The sequence below is a fragment of the Schistocerca cancellata genome, chromosome 1 (genome assembly GCF_023864275.1).
Source record: "Schistocerca cancellata isolate TAMUIC-IGC-003103 chromosome 1, iqSchCanc2.1, whole genome shotgun sequence".
Classification (NCBI taxonomy): Eukaryota; Metazoa; Arthropoda; class Insecta; order Orthoptera; family Acrididae; genus Schistocerca; species Schistocerca cancellata.
In genome coordinates this window covers 1,063,582,055-1,063,599,907 of record NC_064626.1, presented here as the reverse complement: position 1 = coordinate 1,063,599,907, position 17,853 = coordinate 1,063,582,055, and the positions used below count along the sequence as shown (strand labels likewise).

At 38.3% G+C, this 17,853-nt stretch overlaps 1 protein-coding gene across 4 annotated transcripts in view; it reads left to right on the top strand.

Annotated features, from left to right (window-relative positions):
• The window catches only part of LOC126090623 (uncharacterized), a 131,268-nt gene extending 115,395 nt beyond the window's left edge, over positions 1-15,873 (top strand). The window contains exons 8-9 of one of the 4 annotated variants that reach the window (XM_049907000.1): positions 1,576-1,659; positions 14,664-15,873. In XM_049907000.1, coding sequence (XP_049762957.1) covers positions 1,576-1,659; positions 14,664-14,899 — 320 coding nt within the window. In that variant the 3' untranslated portion in view covers positions 14,900-15,873. The remainder of the gene's footprint in view (positions 1-1,575; positions 1,660-14,663) is intronic. The other 3 variants (XM_049907001.1, XM_049907002.1, XM_049907003.1) reach the window with 3 other exon arrangements.
• Positions 15,874-17,853: the final 1,980 nt, after the last annotated feature.

Genomic DNA, 17,853 nt, shown 5'->3' with positions numbered 1-17,853 from the left:
CAAGGGCCTCTCTGAGACCTGCACAGACTTAAATTTACCTCTCCACTCACCCACCACCTCCTAGAGTCCCATTATCTGGCCACAAAGTAGCATTACCCTTGTGACTCAGTACCACCCAGGACTGGAGCAATTGAATCACATTCTCCGCCGGGTTTTTGACTACCTCTTGTCGTGCCCTGAAATGAGGAAGGTTGTACCCACTATGCTTCCTACCCTTCCAACAGTGATGTTCTGCCACCCACCAGACGCAGTATCCTCATCCATCCCTGCTCCCAACCCCTTGCCTCATGGCTCATACCCCTGTAATAGACCTAGGTGCAAGACTTGTCCTGCACATCTTCCCACCACTTACTCCACTCCAGTCACAAGCATCCCCTATCCCATCAAAGGCAGGGCTATCTTTAAAAGCAGTCATGTGATCTACAAACAGCTGCAACCGCATGCTGCCCCACTCTGTCGTACCATGTGCCCGCATGCTCCTCCTTACCACTACCAGCCAGATTACTTCTTCCATCATACGCAGTTGCTCACAGTCTGGCCTCACTGGTCAGATACAGTGGCAATATGCTTGTGAGTTGTCCTTGTGTGGATGTGTATGTGTTTTCTACTTTAGAAGATGGCCTTTCAGCCACAAGCTCACATCTGTAGCAGTCATTTTTTAACACTAAAATGTTCGTCCATCTGTTTTCATGTTGTGTATGTCAAAAAGTCATAGCATACTAAAAAATAATCAAGCTTCCCTATCTTTCCCTTCATTGTTTTTTCATTGTTATTTGAAGTATCAAACTCAGGACTTGCTCATCTTAATGTTATAGGTGGAATAGTTAAATCGTAATTTTCAATCAGATGCACTGATGGGTTCAACATGATTTCAGGCCTGCCACAAGTTTATTTCTAAAACATGACAGTTCCTGGAGTTGCCCAATGTTAGAAACAATTGGAAATTTAATTTTTTCTCTGTGCCAACAGCAAACCAGTGACAGCCTCTAATTTTAATTCCTGTTGATGAACCTGTGTCTCAAGAGACCAAAGCTGACAAAATCTGCATTTTCAGTTTTTGTGGAGTTGTCCTCCTTTAGTAATAAGCAATTCAATTGGGTGAACTGTCCCTGAGTGTGTGTCACCATTACCAGGTTAGCAGAGAAACACACACTCTCTCTCTCTCTCTCTCTCTCTCTCTCTCTCTCTCTCTGTGTGTGTGTGTGTGTGTGTGTGTGTGTGGGGGGGGGGGGGGGGGTGACATTTTCTGCTGATCATATAGATGATTATTTAACTTTCAGCCTTTGAGGGACTATATTGCACTAGAGCCATGGTGATAGCTTTGTATCATTTGAACTGTTTCGAGTAGTAAAATAAAAAGAATCACGTATTTTCATATGAATGTCAAGAAATTTTCCAGCTGCTATAAAATAATCCATTTGTAGTTTTGCCAACAGGTCATTTTCCCACAAATGGATCGATGTTATCTGATATTTTGAAAGAAGTGTAGTAGCTTTATCAGTAGACTGACTGTTATCTTTCAGAAAAAATGTTGGTATTGCTTTATCCTTAGTACATTGCCTTTAATTGTTTCAGGGTGTGTCGTGAAACCGTTTTCTGAAGAATGTGATATGGGAGCAGTTCTGAAGATATTTAAAGGAATTTTACATGCTGATCAAGGTACTGATCCCACTGTTTGTAGTGCATGTCATTAAAATGATTCTACATTCATATTATAAACAGCATAGTGAACGCCTTATTGTGGCCAAGATAGACACGAACCCCACGCCTACTACAGTAGTACAAGTTTATATGCCAACTGTCTTTGCAGATGACAAAGAAATTGAAGAAATGTATGATGAAATAAAAGAAATTATTCAGATAGTGAAGGGAGATGAAAATTTAATAGTCATGGGGGACTGGAATTCGGTAGTAGGAAAAGGGAGAGAAGGAAATGTAGTAGGTGAATATGGATTGGGGCTAAGAAATGAAAGAGGCTGCCGCCTGGTAGAATTTTGCACAGAGCACAACTTAATCATAGCTAACACATGGTTCAAGAATCATAAAAGAAGGCTGTATACATGGAAGAAGCCTGGAGATACTGACAAGTTTCAGATAGATTATATATTGGTAAGACAGAGATTTAGGAACTAGGTTTTAAATTTTAAGACATTCCAGGGGCAGATGTGGACTCTGACCACAATCTATTGATTAGGAACTGTAGATTAAAACTGAAGAAACTGCAAGAAGGTGGGAATTTAAGGAGATGGGACATGGATAAACTGACTAAACCAGAGGTTGTACAGAGTTTCAGGGAGAGCATAAGGGAACAATTGACAGGAATGGGGGAAAGAAATACAGTAGAAGAAGAATGGGTAGCTTTGAGGGATGAAGTAGTGAAGGCAGCAGAGGATCAAGTAGGTAAAAAGATGAGGGCTAGTAGGAATCCTTGGGTAACAGAAGAAATATTGAATTTAATTGATGAAAGGAGAAAATATAAAAAAGCAGTAAATGCAGCAATTGCAGCAGGCAAAAAGGAGTACAAACGTCTCAAAAATGAGATCGACAGGAAGTGCAAAATGGCTAAGCAGGGACGACTAGAGGACAAATGCAAGGATGCAGAGGCTTATCTCACTAGGGGTAAGATAGATAATGCCTACAGGAAAATTAAAGAGACCTTTGGAGAAAAGAGAACCACTTGTATGAATATCAAGAGCTCAGATGGAAACCCAGTTCTAAGCAAAGAAGGGAAAGCAGAAAGGTGGAAGGAGTATATAGAGGGTCTATACAAGGGTGATGTACTTGGGGACAATATTACGGAAATGGAAGAGGATGTAGATGAAGATGAAATGGGAGATATGATGCTGCGTGAAGAGTTTGACAAAGCCCTGTAGACCTGAGTCGAAACAAGGCCCCGGGAGTAGACAACATTTCATTAGAACAACTGACGGCCTTGGGAGAGCCAGTCCTGACAAAACTCTACCATCTGGTGAGCAAGATGTATGAGACAGGCGAAATACCCTCAGACTTCAAGGAGAATATAATAATTACAATTCCAAAGTAAGCAGGTGCTGACAGATGTGAAAATTACCGAACAATCAGTTTAATAAATCACGGATGCAAAGTACTAACGTGAATTCTTTACAGACGAATGGAAAAACTGGTAGAAGCTGACCTCGGGGAAGATTAGTTTGGATTTCGTAGAAATATTGGAACACGTGAGGCAATACTGCCCCTACAACTTACCTTAGAAGCTAAATTAAGGAAAGGCAAACCTACGTTTCTATCATTTGTAGACTTTGAGAAAGCTTTTGACAATGTTCATTTGAATACTCTCTTTCAAATTCTGAAGGTGGCAGGGGTAAAATACAGGGACCGAAAGACTATTTACAATTTGTATAGAAACCAGATGGCAGTTATAAGAGTCGAGGGACATGAAAGGGAAGCAGTGGTTGGGAAGGGAGCAGACAAAGCAGACAAATGTCTGCTTGTGTCTGTGTATATGCGGATGGATGTGTGTGTGTGTGTGTGTGTGTGTGTGTGTGTGTGTGTGCGTGCGTGCGTGCGTGCGTGCGTGCGCGCGCGCGTGCGTGCGCGCGCGTGTATACCTGTCCTTTTTTCCCCCTAAGGTAAGTCTTTCCGCTCCCGGGAATGGAATGACTCCTTACCCTCTCCCTTAAAACCCACATCCTTTCGTCTTTCCCTCTCGTCCCCTCTTTCCTGACGAAGCAACCGTGTGTTGCGAAAGCTTGAATTTTGTGTGTATGTGTGTGTTTGTTTGTGTGTCTATCGACCTGCCAGCGCTTTTGTTTGGTATGTCTCATCATCTTTCTTTTTAGATATAAATAATCCAGTTAATTAGATGTAACTGACGTTTTCTAAATAAATGTTCTATTTAAGGACTGCGAGCCATTGTATCTTTACTTTTTGAAACGCCCTTGTACTAGACAGTCTCTTGTGAGACTGTCTGCATGTGAATGACCATTTCAAAAGAGGTGGAGCAGATAAAAAGAGCAATGTTGACATACTTTTCAGTGCTTCATTATAATAATATTGATCTGATGGTTTCCTGTGATTGAAGGTATTAAGATGTTCTGACATTGTATACCTGTCAGTATACTAGGCTAACATCTTCCTGAGCTCTTTGTGGTCAAACGAGAAAGCTCCTCATGGAGAGATAACTTTTACAGAAGTTCAAAGATGTCTACACTACAGGAGGATATGATTGTGCTTTAGTTAATAAGCATTAGTGTAGTGCAGAATCAAATGCATTTTGGAAGTAGAGAATCAAGACATCATGTGAGAAAAGCCCAAGTTAGGTTTTGCACGACCCTTGTTTTCGAATCTATGCCAAACCCCTGCCAATTGATTGAACATTGTGCATCTTTATTGTTATCCATCTTGTAGCTGAGTGTGACCTCTGCGTTTTTTAAATACAGGTAACAGTTTTTTGTTAAGGGGATCCACGATATATCAGGGATTAAAGAGGGGCTAGCTTAGTCACAACTTCTGTGTAAGAACTAATAGGGATACCATTGAGCTCCAGAGCCTCATTCAATGTCACTAATTTCATCAGTTTGTTAACACCACTCCCACTGTTACATACATCATTCATTTTTGCAGTGGTGTGAAAATTAAAATTGTCTTATACTCCTGTACCTTCCTCTGTAAAGGACCATTTGAAAACAGAGACAAGCCCTTTTAGTTTTGCTTGGCCACCCTCAGTTCCATTTTCTGTGTCGACCATGAGTGCCCTGTGTTGTCCACGAGTGCCTGGACACAACTGTGGTGCTACTGACAGCCTTTATTTACAAATGACCAGAATTTATGTATTTATTTACTTTTTTTGGTAGATATTTTCTATATGCTGCTATTCTGATAGTCGAAAGCTTTACAGATCGCCCTTCTGACAGCCAAATATATTTTGTTTAGCATCTCCCCTCACACCAAACCACCTGCCCCCTCCTCTCTCCACAAAATATATTATGCGCCTGTCTTCTAACATGCATATCACTCTAGCAAAGATGAAAGTGTAATACAATGAGCAACATGATTAACAAGAGACGGAACTGATAGTGCTACCTATCTGGCCAGATATTGTACTCAGCAATGAAAGAGTGTCGCTACCATAAGATATTGATATGAGCAGCACAGAATACATTGACTTATCAGCTCACAACCAATCTTCTCTCTCCAGCAGGAAATATTGAGATTAGCAGCATGTATTCCATTAAATCACTCTCACTCTTTGCAGTTTTGTACTTTGCTTTGGATGTATTCAACAGCAGATCTTGTCCATTCCATCATGAACTGTCCAGTTATGTATTTATGTATTCAGTTCTTGGTCAACTGTTCTTTCGAATACTGTTATTTGCCCTGCTGGTGTTAATTACACATTTGCCTATTCACTTTTACTATTATGGATCTCCTCTCCAACCATCCTGAAGGTTAGGAGGCATACAGCCTGGGAAATCTGGGAAAAACCAAGGAAATTTTCCATCAAGGAGAAAACTGGGAAAATCTTGGGTTTTTTTTTTATTCTGGGAATTTTTCGTTTTTTTAGTTTTCAGTTAAATTTTTGTAATTTTGACTGATGAGAACTGACACTCCTTTACTTTAGCCCACTACTGCAGAATAATACTGCAAGAGTAAAAGATAAATGAGAGGAAAAAACTCCAAAATAAAACTTAAATTGCAAAGAAAATGTACCATTTACAACAACTAAACACAGTGCACACACAAGTGTCTGCCAACAGCAAAATGTGTAAAGACTTTAGGACGAAGACTATGTGGTACTTCATAACAAGAAGCTGCTTGCGATGAATGTGACGTCACAACTGTTTAAATTTGGTTCATTTGAACGATTGCCAGTGGGCTTGTGCTTCTGCACATCTGCGGAACTGAAGTCGTGTATGAGCAGTGCCTTCTGCTTCTAGCTGCTTGAAGTGTGGCTATTAACTGCATAAGCAGTAACAGCAAGCTGCCAGATGCAGGCAAAAATTTTTCTGGTGTACCCAAGCTGCCAGATTCACACACATGCAGTGCAATCTCAGTTGTAGTCTACATGTGACCCATGTTTACGTTTTGTGCTATTGCTATTTTCATTTACAGCTCTCACGCCAAATGAAAACAAAACGGATTTCTGTGGCTGATAGCTATCAAGTGAATTAAGATATATTCATGTAATTACGGAAGATTAAATTATGTTGTTGGTTTCAGTTTTCTGATTTTATTTTATTTCTACATTATTGGCAGTCAATTAATCGCCTTGCAGAGCAAAGAAGTTATTTTTGTTAATTTGTTAAGAAATTTTGCTTTTATTAATCTTTTCCACAGAGGCAGTCAATTTAATTGAAACAATGTGTTTCATTCCATACTGTTGGCTATTTTCAAATGTTCACTGACTTTCATGTTCCGGCATGCCCAGTATTATGCCATAATTAAGAATCAAACACGAGATAATACAGTACTTTAGTTTGGTTTACGAAATTCCGACGTGCTTGGAGTATTCTTAATGCTATGTACATACCAAAGTACCTAAATCTTCACTGAAAGATGAATAAGCAGGCAAATTTGGTAAGTAGAATTGCAAAAAGTATTCTGTTTGAAATATATTAACAGCTTTAGCAGAATTTTACATGTCTACTGTCTGTGAAGCACAATATTTTTCATCACAAGACATGTTTCAATACTTGTTTGTCACCTCCTATGTTCTTGATGTTCTCTCTTAATTTGCATTGTTTACATCTTAAATCTACAGAATGCCATTCTTTGGCAAATTATAGACTGGTGGCACACCATGTTTATACCATTGTCACACCCCACAAGGCTTTATATTACTACAGTTTCTTGACTTCACAAATGACCTTGTTATTTTTTCATACAGTTTGAAAAAAATAATGAAAGACTTACTGTTCTTAATTCTGAGAGGGAAAATCTATGCTAAAATCACCACACAACAAAATATTAAAACCAGGACTGCTGTCTTATTTTGCATTCCTTATCTAGATAGAATATGCTAAAACAAGTTGCCCTAAGTAGAATAACCCTGTATGTCCCCTCAGAACATTATGCCGCACTGCTGCACGTGGTCCAAACAGAAATGCAACAAAAGGCATATGAGCAGAGCAGACACTAAGCAAGAGCTTCACATGTCATCGTAGCTGCATGCATGCAACAACACTTGTTTTCTGTCATGCTCTGGCAAATCCTCCTACAAACCTAACACGTCATGGGAAAATATTGCGAATGGTGGTGTGAAAAGCATTACTTTCAAAGTAAATGTACTTTTATGCAACATGAATCGTGTTCCATGTGAGAATGTGCAATGAATCTTTTAAAATCACAGAGTGTTCGACTCTCATTCAAAATTTAACACTTTGAGGACCAGCCACTTCGAAAAATTTTGGGCCCAGAATTTATTTAAAATTCTTCACATTTGTGTTCAATATATCTTAAGAGGGCAATACATGCAAAAAAGATTGGTATTATATATGAAAGCTTAGGTTCTCTTGTAGCTGTACTCTATGCATGTTACCGTATTTACTCGAATCTAAGCCGCACTCGAATCTAAGCCGCACCTGAAATATGAGACTCGAAATAAGGGAAAAAAAAAAAATTCCCAAATCTAAGCCACACCTGAAATTTGAGACTCGAAATTCAAGGGGAGAGAAAAGTTTTAGGCCGCACCTCCAAATCGAAACAAAGTTGGTCCATTGTAATATGAGACACAATTTAGGTCGAATGAATGACGATACAGCTACAGTAGTTTGGTTCGAGTCGAAAGCTTAGCAGTTAAGCTTTACCAGGTAGCCATTGCTATGCGTCAGGCGCTCCGTCCGTATTTATACAGATACCCTTCCTTTTTCACGTGCTTCGTCTGGTTTGAATCGATTGCTTATTTTGCTTTGATCTGATAAGTGCCGTTTTCAATGTTATAGGTGTTTACGTCAGTCACTCTAAGCTGAAAATGCGTTACTATACTGTGTCATGCATTGTTTGTCGCATTCTGATAGTGCGTGTTTATGGCCTGTCGCTGCTCGCGGCATGGCTTGCTTTTGTGCGCTCTACCGCCGCCTACAATTAAAAAAAGAGAGGGATCGTCACATTAGCGAAACAATGGCAAGAGACTGCTATTTGTTGTTACTTACACTGCTGCTTTCTTTGATAATGATCAACAAGAACCAAATAATAGACTGCGTATGATATAACATGTTCTGAACGAAAGTTTGGCGAAAATTTTTCTCCGTTTGAAAATCTTTGCGGCCGCTTCTTTAGTACATCAAATTCCGCACAGAAATTACTCATCTTAGATTTAAAAATCTAGTCAGTTGCCGTGCTTCATTTCTGACTGTATCACTATTAGGCATAAGAGTAATACGAATATAAACATGGCACGATACGTATATTCTTCCGCGTTTGCTGTTGTCTCACTCTAGTTTCGTAGTTTATTTGGCAGACAGGATTTAAATGAGATAGAAGCAAACACGAAAGAATACATGGCAAAATGTTTATATTCGTATTATTCTTGTGGTGAAGAGAATACTGCATGTGATTCACATTTCATCAGGTTCCTATTAGCAACCATCTCTTCTCACAGGTAGGAAAAAATTCAGAACGTAGAGTTGGCCATATTGACAAAAATCCCAGTATTACCAGTCGGATTTTCGTAGTACATTGAAAATCGAAGATAAACAATACGGAATTTGTATTTACTTCGTTGGATAATGTATGAAAATGCAGTGGTCGAAACTCGGGCGGAGAAAAATGCTCGTCTTCCAATTTTTTTTTTTTTTAAATTTTATTTACTGACGCAGATGTTTTGCCGCCAGTATTTATCTTTGTGCCTACAAAGGATGCCTGTGTAGCGCTACATATATTCGATGGCAGAAGTTAGTTGTGGCGGCACCTATCAACATTTTTCAGAACTTCCGCTTGCTTTGCACTCGATTCTAAGCCGCAGGCGGTTTTTTGGATTACAAAAACCGGAAAAAAAGTGTGGCTTAGATTCGAGTAAATATGTTAATTTAAACCATTAACTTTTCCTACTTCTGCATCACTTAGCAGTGATGTTGCTACTGGCTGACTACATCCTGTGCTCTGAATATCTGCTGTCATTAGCTGGTGAAATCACATGACATGAACTATGATTGATTGCCAAAAGTGCATCACAGTCTCGATTTCAGTCGTTTGGAAACTAATGTACTGTGTTTGGTGGAATTCGTACTTATGCTTTCATAACACGAAATATGCATTGTACATGTTACTTTGCATTAAAGATCTTTCCAGTATGCATTGTTTTAATTGCTGGGTTTCATTTCTTAAAGTGCTGATAAGTTATACACCAGTATATAAAACATTTACTATTCAAAAGGTTGATAAGCTTTACAGTTCCAAGGAAAAGTATACTGTCACTTACCACAGAAAATGTGTATTTTCACCCAGGAAAAAGTGTATTTTTAACCAGGAACTCCAGGCAAAATCCGGGAATGTTTTTTCCTTGTCCGCGTATACACCCTAACTGCATTAACTCCTGGGGTTCCTGGCATGGGGGAGGTGCCTCTCACCACAGATGAGCTATAAGGTCCCTAGTCTGCTTCCTGGCCAGCACACCGGCTCAATCTGTGGAAAACACACACACACACACACACACACACACACACACACACACACACACACACACACACACCTCTGTTAATGTATTGATTTGTCTCTTCCCAGTATTGGCTATGACTCAAAGTAGCTGAACTGAAATGTTTTAGGCTTTCAAAAATGTGCGGTACCCCGCCCCCCTCTCCTCTCTGTTTAAATCCTCATCAATACAGACACCAAAAACTTGTCACGTTGCTGCCCCTACTTATTATCTCCTCACTGTGCATTACATTTATCATTGCTGTAATACCTCTAGATTGTCAGAACTGTATATGTTGTGTCTTTTTGAAATAGAGAGAGAATTTCTTATGTTTCTGTTTGTATGTTTGGTTTGATTAACATACTACTCACCTCTGCAGAAGGCACTAATTCGGCTTGTGTATTAGGGATAAATTCATTACATGTATGAGAAACAGTAGTGGACCTAATATTGAGGCATGTTGATTTCTCCCCAGTCTCAAGAATCTCCCCTGGTTACATCAGTTGAATTATTAAGTTTGACTTTCTGCATCCGTTTTGTTGTTATATTATCCACCAATTCCAGAAAACCTCCGTGTATCTTGGAGACTGTGATTCATACAATCAAATGTCTTAGGAAGGTCACAGGAAATACCAGTTTCTGTTATTTAATGCTTGTAAAACTTGGTGAGTGAGTGCATAAATGGCAATCTTAGTTGAGCAGCTCTTCTGAAATAAAGCTGTGATTTACTAAGAATACTAGTAACCTACCCCTCTTTCCGACAGTTAGCGCTAAATATGTATGGCTGGATGACTTGTCTGATGTAACAGTAATTTTATTTGTGGGTCACTGTGTAGAAGTTTGATTGAAGTTCATTAAGCAAGTGAATAACAACACTTTCATAGCTTAAACAATTGGTGCAACATGTGCCAGGAACGTTGTCAGGAGGAACGGCTGTTGGGTGTTCCATATTTAATTGGCATTCAGAGTGATGTCTCATGGCATGATGAAGACTGCCGGCTACTACACTGTAAGAGGAGGAGGAGGAGGAGGAGGAGGAGGAAGAAGAAGAAGAAATGTATAGTTTCTGGTCATAATAGTTTCATGTGGCTCAATTGTCTAGTGCGTCTTTCAATTAGATGCCACTTGTGTCCATATGGACAACATTTACTTGATCTGTAAAGATGTGTAGGCAGTACAAAATGCACAAACCTCAGAATGGAAAATGATGGGTCACACAACGATGTCAATAGTGTCTCGGAGTAAGCAGAGAACCATCGGCACAGCAGAAAGCAGTGAAGATGAAACGGACACTCTTGATAACACATCAACAGCCTGCACTGCAAGTTCTGCCATCGAACACTAGATGGCAATTGTATTGTTTTCATGGCAGCAGTTGTGAATTTGTCATAAATCAACCAATTTGCATAAAATTTTTACAAATTACATGCACAAGCCTTTCTCATAACAGTCTACCTATTAGTAAAAACTGCATCAAAATCCATACCTATTAGTAAAAATGGTATCAAAATCCATACATTACTTCCTGAAATTAGCCTGAACATTCAGACAATAGTGAGCATATATGTGGACATTATTGTTACTCAGGTATGATGCTACTTTCTTGAAGACTTTGGAAAATGATGTGTGTAATGACATGAATTGGTCAAATAAATTGACTGCCTCTATGGAAAAGTAACAATAGCATATTTCAGTCTCGCTGTTAAAAATGCCTTGAGTTATTAATGCATTATATATTTCAGAAAAGACAGCACTTGTTATATGGGAATAAGTCTTCAGTATTCTGTTGGGGGCGTCGTCAAATCCTGATGAACTTTTATTTTTGAGAGAATATATTCTGAATTTCAAAGATGGAGTGGTTAAGACATCCATATGATTGAATTTTATGTCCACAGCTTTTTCAACATACTGCTTGGAATTTCCTATTGAAGTTCTTGTTTCTATATGTTCTGCTGAATTTGAGAAGTGATTATTAAATGTACCTGCTATTTATGACAAATCATTTATGATCTTTTTATTTAAATCAATTGTGAGTCTGAAATATTAGTGACACTACAAAAAGAACTCTGTTGTGTCTGTGAAATGAAACTCTCTTGTTCACAGACAAATGAAGTGTGGAAATGAAAAATATTCTATGTGCCAAATCTCATATTTGTCAGGAGAATAATAATATAAAAAAAACAATAAATCTCTTTCTGTGCATCACTTACTTCTATCCAAAAAAGTGAGAAGGTATCAGAATACCACAGAACTATACTGCCCACCTCATCAGCACAAAAACTTATTTATTAAGAACATTGTAAGTGCCATATCAGGAAACTAATTGGTTCTAAGTGCAAAACGAAAAGAAGAGTTTTGGTCTCAAGTGCTTTTAAACGTAGGAATAGCAGTACATTTTCCATAATGTGCAATACCAAGGGGGTTACTTGGTGCCCATCACAAAAAAATTTCCTAAATGTATACATTGAGTAGAGGGGTACTTTATGGATACTACAAAAAAATTAAAAATCACGAATTTCATTAACTGTCATTGATTTTCATTCACTACAAACCAAGTTTTACAAATACGTAAGAAGGGTTCTGAACCTCACAATAGTCATGTGACCTTTGTTGCAAAAAGTCGCATTCACTACAAAGACTTCAATTTTTGGGTGTATTTTAACAGAAAAATTTAAAACAGACTCTTGTATATGAAATCATCAAGAACCATAAATATTTTTTTCAGCTTTTTAAAATGTAAAGTACAAGACTGGATTTCGATATTTTCAAAAGGTGGGTGCAAAGTAACCGCCCTCCAACCGATATTGCAAGGGTTAATACAGAGGCACTACATTTTATTTTATACCAATAAAAGTACAGCAGTAATATTTTAAGTGGTAGAACTGTGCCAACAAAAACCATTTCATATTTTAAACCATTTCACATTTTAAAATTTTTTATGAGAGAACAACATAATTAACTTCAAGAAAAAAAATCTCATTATTGAATGCTGTTTCATAGATGACTCCATTTTAGGGATCAGGTAATGCAAATTTTTTTTGTGAAAGTCCCTGTGCCGTTGAGGAAGGAATGGCAACATTATCAACAGGTCTTTCTGGTTTGCAATTGATAAAACATGGTTGGTCGTTCAGATGTCATTTATCTGCAAGGTCTTTCCTCTGGTGAATATATTGACTGTCTACTCTTCTGTTACAGAATGAGAAATTTTGTATAGCTATTTGATGAATGTGAGACACTTCAGTCGTACTGCATTTTGAGTTGCTGCATGGTTGCATTGACTAAATGTTTCAGTAACATCTTTAAACCCAAAGAAGTCAGTTGTATGCATTGTATTTACACATAATGGCTTAATAGCTTTAGCTGACTGTCTAGTCTTGTGTAAACTTTGCAGAACAAAGCCATTTCTTACCTGTCCTCATTTCTCTATAATTTCAGAATCTCTGTTGCAGCTCAAAAAGCTGTGCCCACTCACCAAAAACTTGTGTGTTATCCCTTCAAACCATTCAAGTCTCAAGTGTTTCCGAATATGTAGCACTTTTTGCCTTAGCTGATGGGTTTCCTCTTTCACAACTGTGATTTGCTCCCATGTAAACATACAGCATTTTTTGAAATGTGCTTGTGTTATGAGGGCATGTCTTGTTTTAAAATTTTTTGGTTAATCTGAATGAAATGACATTTTGTGTAGTGAAGGAGAAATATAAATATTAGACGGTGCACGCAGCTGTCTACCTCCAAGAGGCAAAGAAAAGCATCCATTGTGCTAACTAAATCAGACACAAGAACATCCGATTTCCAGAGTGCATTTATGTAAAACAGCTGATGACCACAAAACCACTTCAGGCCTTAACTTGTAAAAATGACAGTGAAAAATTGTTACTGAAATTCTGGTTTTATCTTTCAGAAGTTCTGTTTCTTGTAAACGTATAATCCTTCATTTCTTGCTTTCAAAAATGTTGTCTGCCCACTTGTCTCACTGGCTCTGTAGAACCAGTAGCTGGGACACTGTCGTTCTTTTCCCATTGTACCTTACATCGAGGGTTGACGATATTGCTCTACAAAGCACGTAAGCACTCCACTGGTCCCTATCTGGACTTTTACCATGTCATACAGAAATTTATGCTTTTGTTGAGTAAATGTCCAATTTAAAGTCAGTTAAATTCTGATTACAAATGGATTCAAGCAAACTCCTGTTTAGATGTGGTAGATGTTCATAAAATGCCAAGGTACATGGTATATGTTTCCATGGTTGGTAAAATGATGAAATTTGCTGCCCGCCCACCGTTCCCCTTCCAACGTACATCCACATTCTCAGGCAAGCTGATGTTGCTGTTCCCCCTTCATCCCTTCCAGATCGTTCAAAATATATGTGCATGTGAACTGAATTGCAAATTTTCATTTGTAAAGGTAAAAATGTTGATCTCAGCAGTAGTAGTTTAATTTGCGGATGTACTGATTTCCCATATTTTTCAACTGGCAAATTTGGGGGAAAAACTCGTCTTATGATTGGATAAATATGTTATATTTGTCTCTCATACTTAAAATTTTTGTAGTTATTATTTGTATCTTTGTTGCACTCATACTCAAATGTTAGTTTGTATTTGAATGCTTTCTGTGTTTTTCTATGTTAAGCCTCTGTTCTTTCTTTCAGTCTGCTTCTGCTAACAATAACTTTCACTTTTGCTCCATAATTAATAACTCTAAATGAGACTCTAAATGGAATGGTTGTTTGTTAAACTTTGTACATAGTTAATTGATTCTTTGAATCAATCTCTTGTGTCTGTCAGATGTGTAACAATATTCCCTCCATTCAAGTTAAGCAGCAACACATTGATAACCTCCTGTTTAACTTTGTGGAAGATTAAGTATTTGATAACAGATGTCTGAGATCATGTTAGGGTTTTGGTTTATTGAGAAGTAGCTAATTTTTTATTTCTTATAGCAATTTTGTCTTTGTAACTTTCACTAATATAAATATTATTCGAAGCTGTTATAAAAGTAGTTTATATAAGTTTTGTAATGTTAAAAGCTAAAAAGAAATTGGGGCTTTTTTCAGTCACAAAGACACTGAAGATGAAAGCTGCTTTAAACCTAGCCCGACAAGCAGCTCACCATTTTCCAGAAGTAGCTCCTGCACTTTTTGAATGGGTTCCAGAAGGAGAACTGCCAGATGAATTCTGGAAACAAATGAGTGACATTCTTTCAGTGAAACCACACAGTTATTGGACAACATTCTTATCAACATGTGAAGAAAATAGTGATGAAATGTGTGTTGGTGCTTTAAACAATTGAACATTGTTCTTTTTATTGTGTGCAGGATTAATGTATAAGGATTGCATTATACTGATGTTTGCAGTTTTTATAATGACATTTGTCCGGCGACACTGATTAAATGGTACAAAACTTGAATAATTTCTTATATGTAAGAAAAGAAAGAAATAGATGTTGTATTTTGTTGTGTACAAATGAAAATTAATTTTTTAAAGCAGTTCTGCTGCAGGATATTAATATATGTGCGCTGTCTGTGTTAAAACAACAAATATATTATGTATTGTCATGTATTGTGTGTGCCATGAGAAATCCTTTGTTCATTAATGTTTAATACATTCATAAAATACTCACTTTGTATCGTTAGTTTAATTTTTTGATTTCTCATGTGTTTATCTGAAATAAGGAATATTCAAGGAGATTATTGGAATTTGACTTTTGGTGAGTTATAATTTTCAACATAAGATAAACGTGGAGAATGTCCTCTCAAGAATTTTATAATTTTTTCTTCCTTATCTTAGAATGTACAAAATGACCAAATTAGCCCTGGTAAAATGCTAAGAAGGTCAGCTGTTGACTATTCTTTCCTTTGTCATCAACTGGTAGGTCGTGTACCTTCTGATACTTGAATGGATGCATGTCCATTCATGCAGAACATTCCACACATAGACTTTCAGGGTATATAGTTCATTGAGTATGGATTGCATTCTGGTGCTGGGGTTGCCCTCAACTTGCTGCAACATGGCTTCCTCATGTTGAACTGTTTGCACACTGTGAAGTCTACCAGTTTCCCATTGCTCTGGTATAAGGGATCCTGTTTCACGTAAATGGCCATCAAGTCTTTGAAATGTGACGGCATTTGGTAATCACCTCTCTCAAATTTATTCTCCATACAGGTGCCTTGCTGGTCGACCAATGCATCCTGCCTCCCCATAAATGAGGTGCATGTCAGCTAACTCAATGAGAGTGTAATCAGACATCAAAGAGCCCGTAAATGTCAATAATGTAAACACAACATAAAATAAACAGTAATAATGTAATTTTTTATTCAGGGACATGGACCCTGCTGGCAGTAATGAAAACTTACCCTTCATAACAGTAAGATGTAACTATATTGCAAATCAGATTCCGAGGTCAATGTTTTGTCACATAACAAAAGTGTTTCTTCTTGTCTCCTCTAATAAATACGAATTTCTAAATGTTTTTATTTACACCTTGTATGTCGTACTTCTTCCAAGTTTCTCAGTGATTGTTTATTGCTCCCACAGGCATTTTCTAAACAGTTCGTTAGATCCCTGGTGTTAGATATCATGTACGACAGGAAATGAGGGCTGCAGCCAGTGTTGTTTCGTGTAACACAGCACTGCAGGAGGCATATAGCAGATGAAAGATCAGGGAAGGGTTGATTGCTCAGTGGTCGATTGCCACCCCACAGCATTCGCTCCCCTGGTATACGGTCACACTAAAAGCAATTTTGTACAAGGAATGGAACCAGTATTGTTATTCTCCCAAACTTCAGAAGATTGTTGGCCATCAACATGAGTATGTTGGTCCTGCTGACAGATACGGGATTTATAGCTGCCTTGAAAACACATTTATGGCTGCCTTACAGCAGGCGTATGTCGCAGTACTAAACCCCCTCTCTCCCCACCCCTTCCAAGTCATTAGTCAACTTTTTTAAGTTCATTTGTTTTGTTGCTTGAACTCTTCCAAATTATTGGCAGTGCATACACACATGGTGCACCCTCCCGTGGCATAGGTTTTGCTATTTAAATCTAGGTTAGTTATGTCTATCAGAATGAAATTTTTCACTCAGCAGTTGAAAGTGCACTCATTATGAAACTTCCTGGCAGAGTCAACCTGTTCCAGACTGAGTTTCAAACTCATGACCTTTTGCGGTCAAGTGCTCTACCAACTGAGCTACCCAAGAATGACTCATGACCTGTTCTCACAGCTTTACTTCCACCAATACCTCATCTTCCACCTTCCAAACTTCACAGAAGTTCTATGAAAGTTTCGGGGGACTAGCACTCCTGGAAGAAAGGAGCCCAGGCTGCGGCTAAGCCATGTCTCCGAAATATCCTGCAAGAGCCAAAGTTCCTGACTTCAAGTCTCTGTCTGGCACATAGTTTTAATCTGTGAGAAAATTTCATATCAGTGCACACTCCATTGCAAAGTGGAAATTTCATTCTGGAAACACCCCCAGGGTATGGATATTCTCCGCAATTTTCTTTCTTCCAGGAAGGCTAATCCAAGTTTTGCAGGGGAACTTCAGTAAATTTTGGAAGGTTGGAGACAAGATACTGATAGAAGCACAGAAAAAGATGTGAGGACAGGTAGTCAGTCAGTAGAGCAATTGTCTGCGAAAGGCAAAGATCCCAAGTTCGAGTTTTGGGCCAGCACACAGGTTTGATTTGCTGAGAAGTATCAGTTGTGTCTTTGTTTGTGTACTGTGGCTAAGTAAAGATACCCCCCTCCCCCCTCCTCTCTCTTTCAGTACATGGTGAGTAGCAGTGCAATAATGTGGTTTCACAGGGTGTTCTAAACCAACAGAAAAAAAACCATGTAATATTTTAAAGTGCTGTATAAGTGAAAGTAATTTGTGCGCACTCCCACCAGTGTATGGTGTGAATACTACCAATAGGTATCAGAATGTACCTGGAGAAAATCTTCAGTTGCACAGTTAAAATATAGTATCAGGTAAAAGTACATTTTTGCTTTAATTAGCATTAGATGTTCAGGCAGATCTATAAGCAGACACAGGAATAGTTAGAATTGTTATTGTTTGCTGGTGCATGTCTGCTGTCCTGGTATACACTGAACTTCACACACCATAGTACTATCACAGCATGCAACTGAGAGAGGAGGGGGGGGGGGGGGGAGCCCTGTCCATCTTAAAAAAACCTTTTTAAATTAATAGTTAAAAACTTTGACTACTCCTCGTAGTGGCAAATCTCTGAGAATATGTACTCATCGAT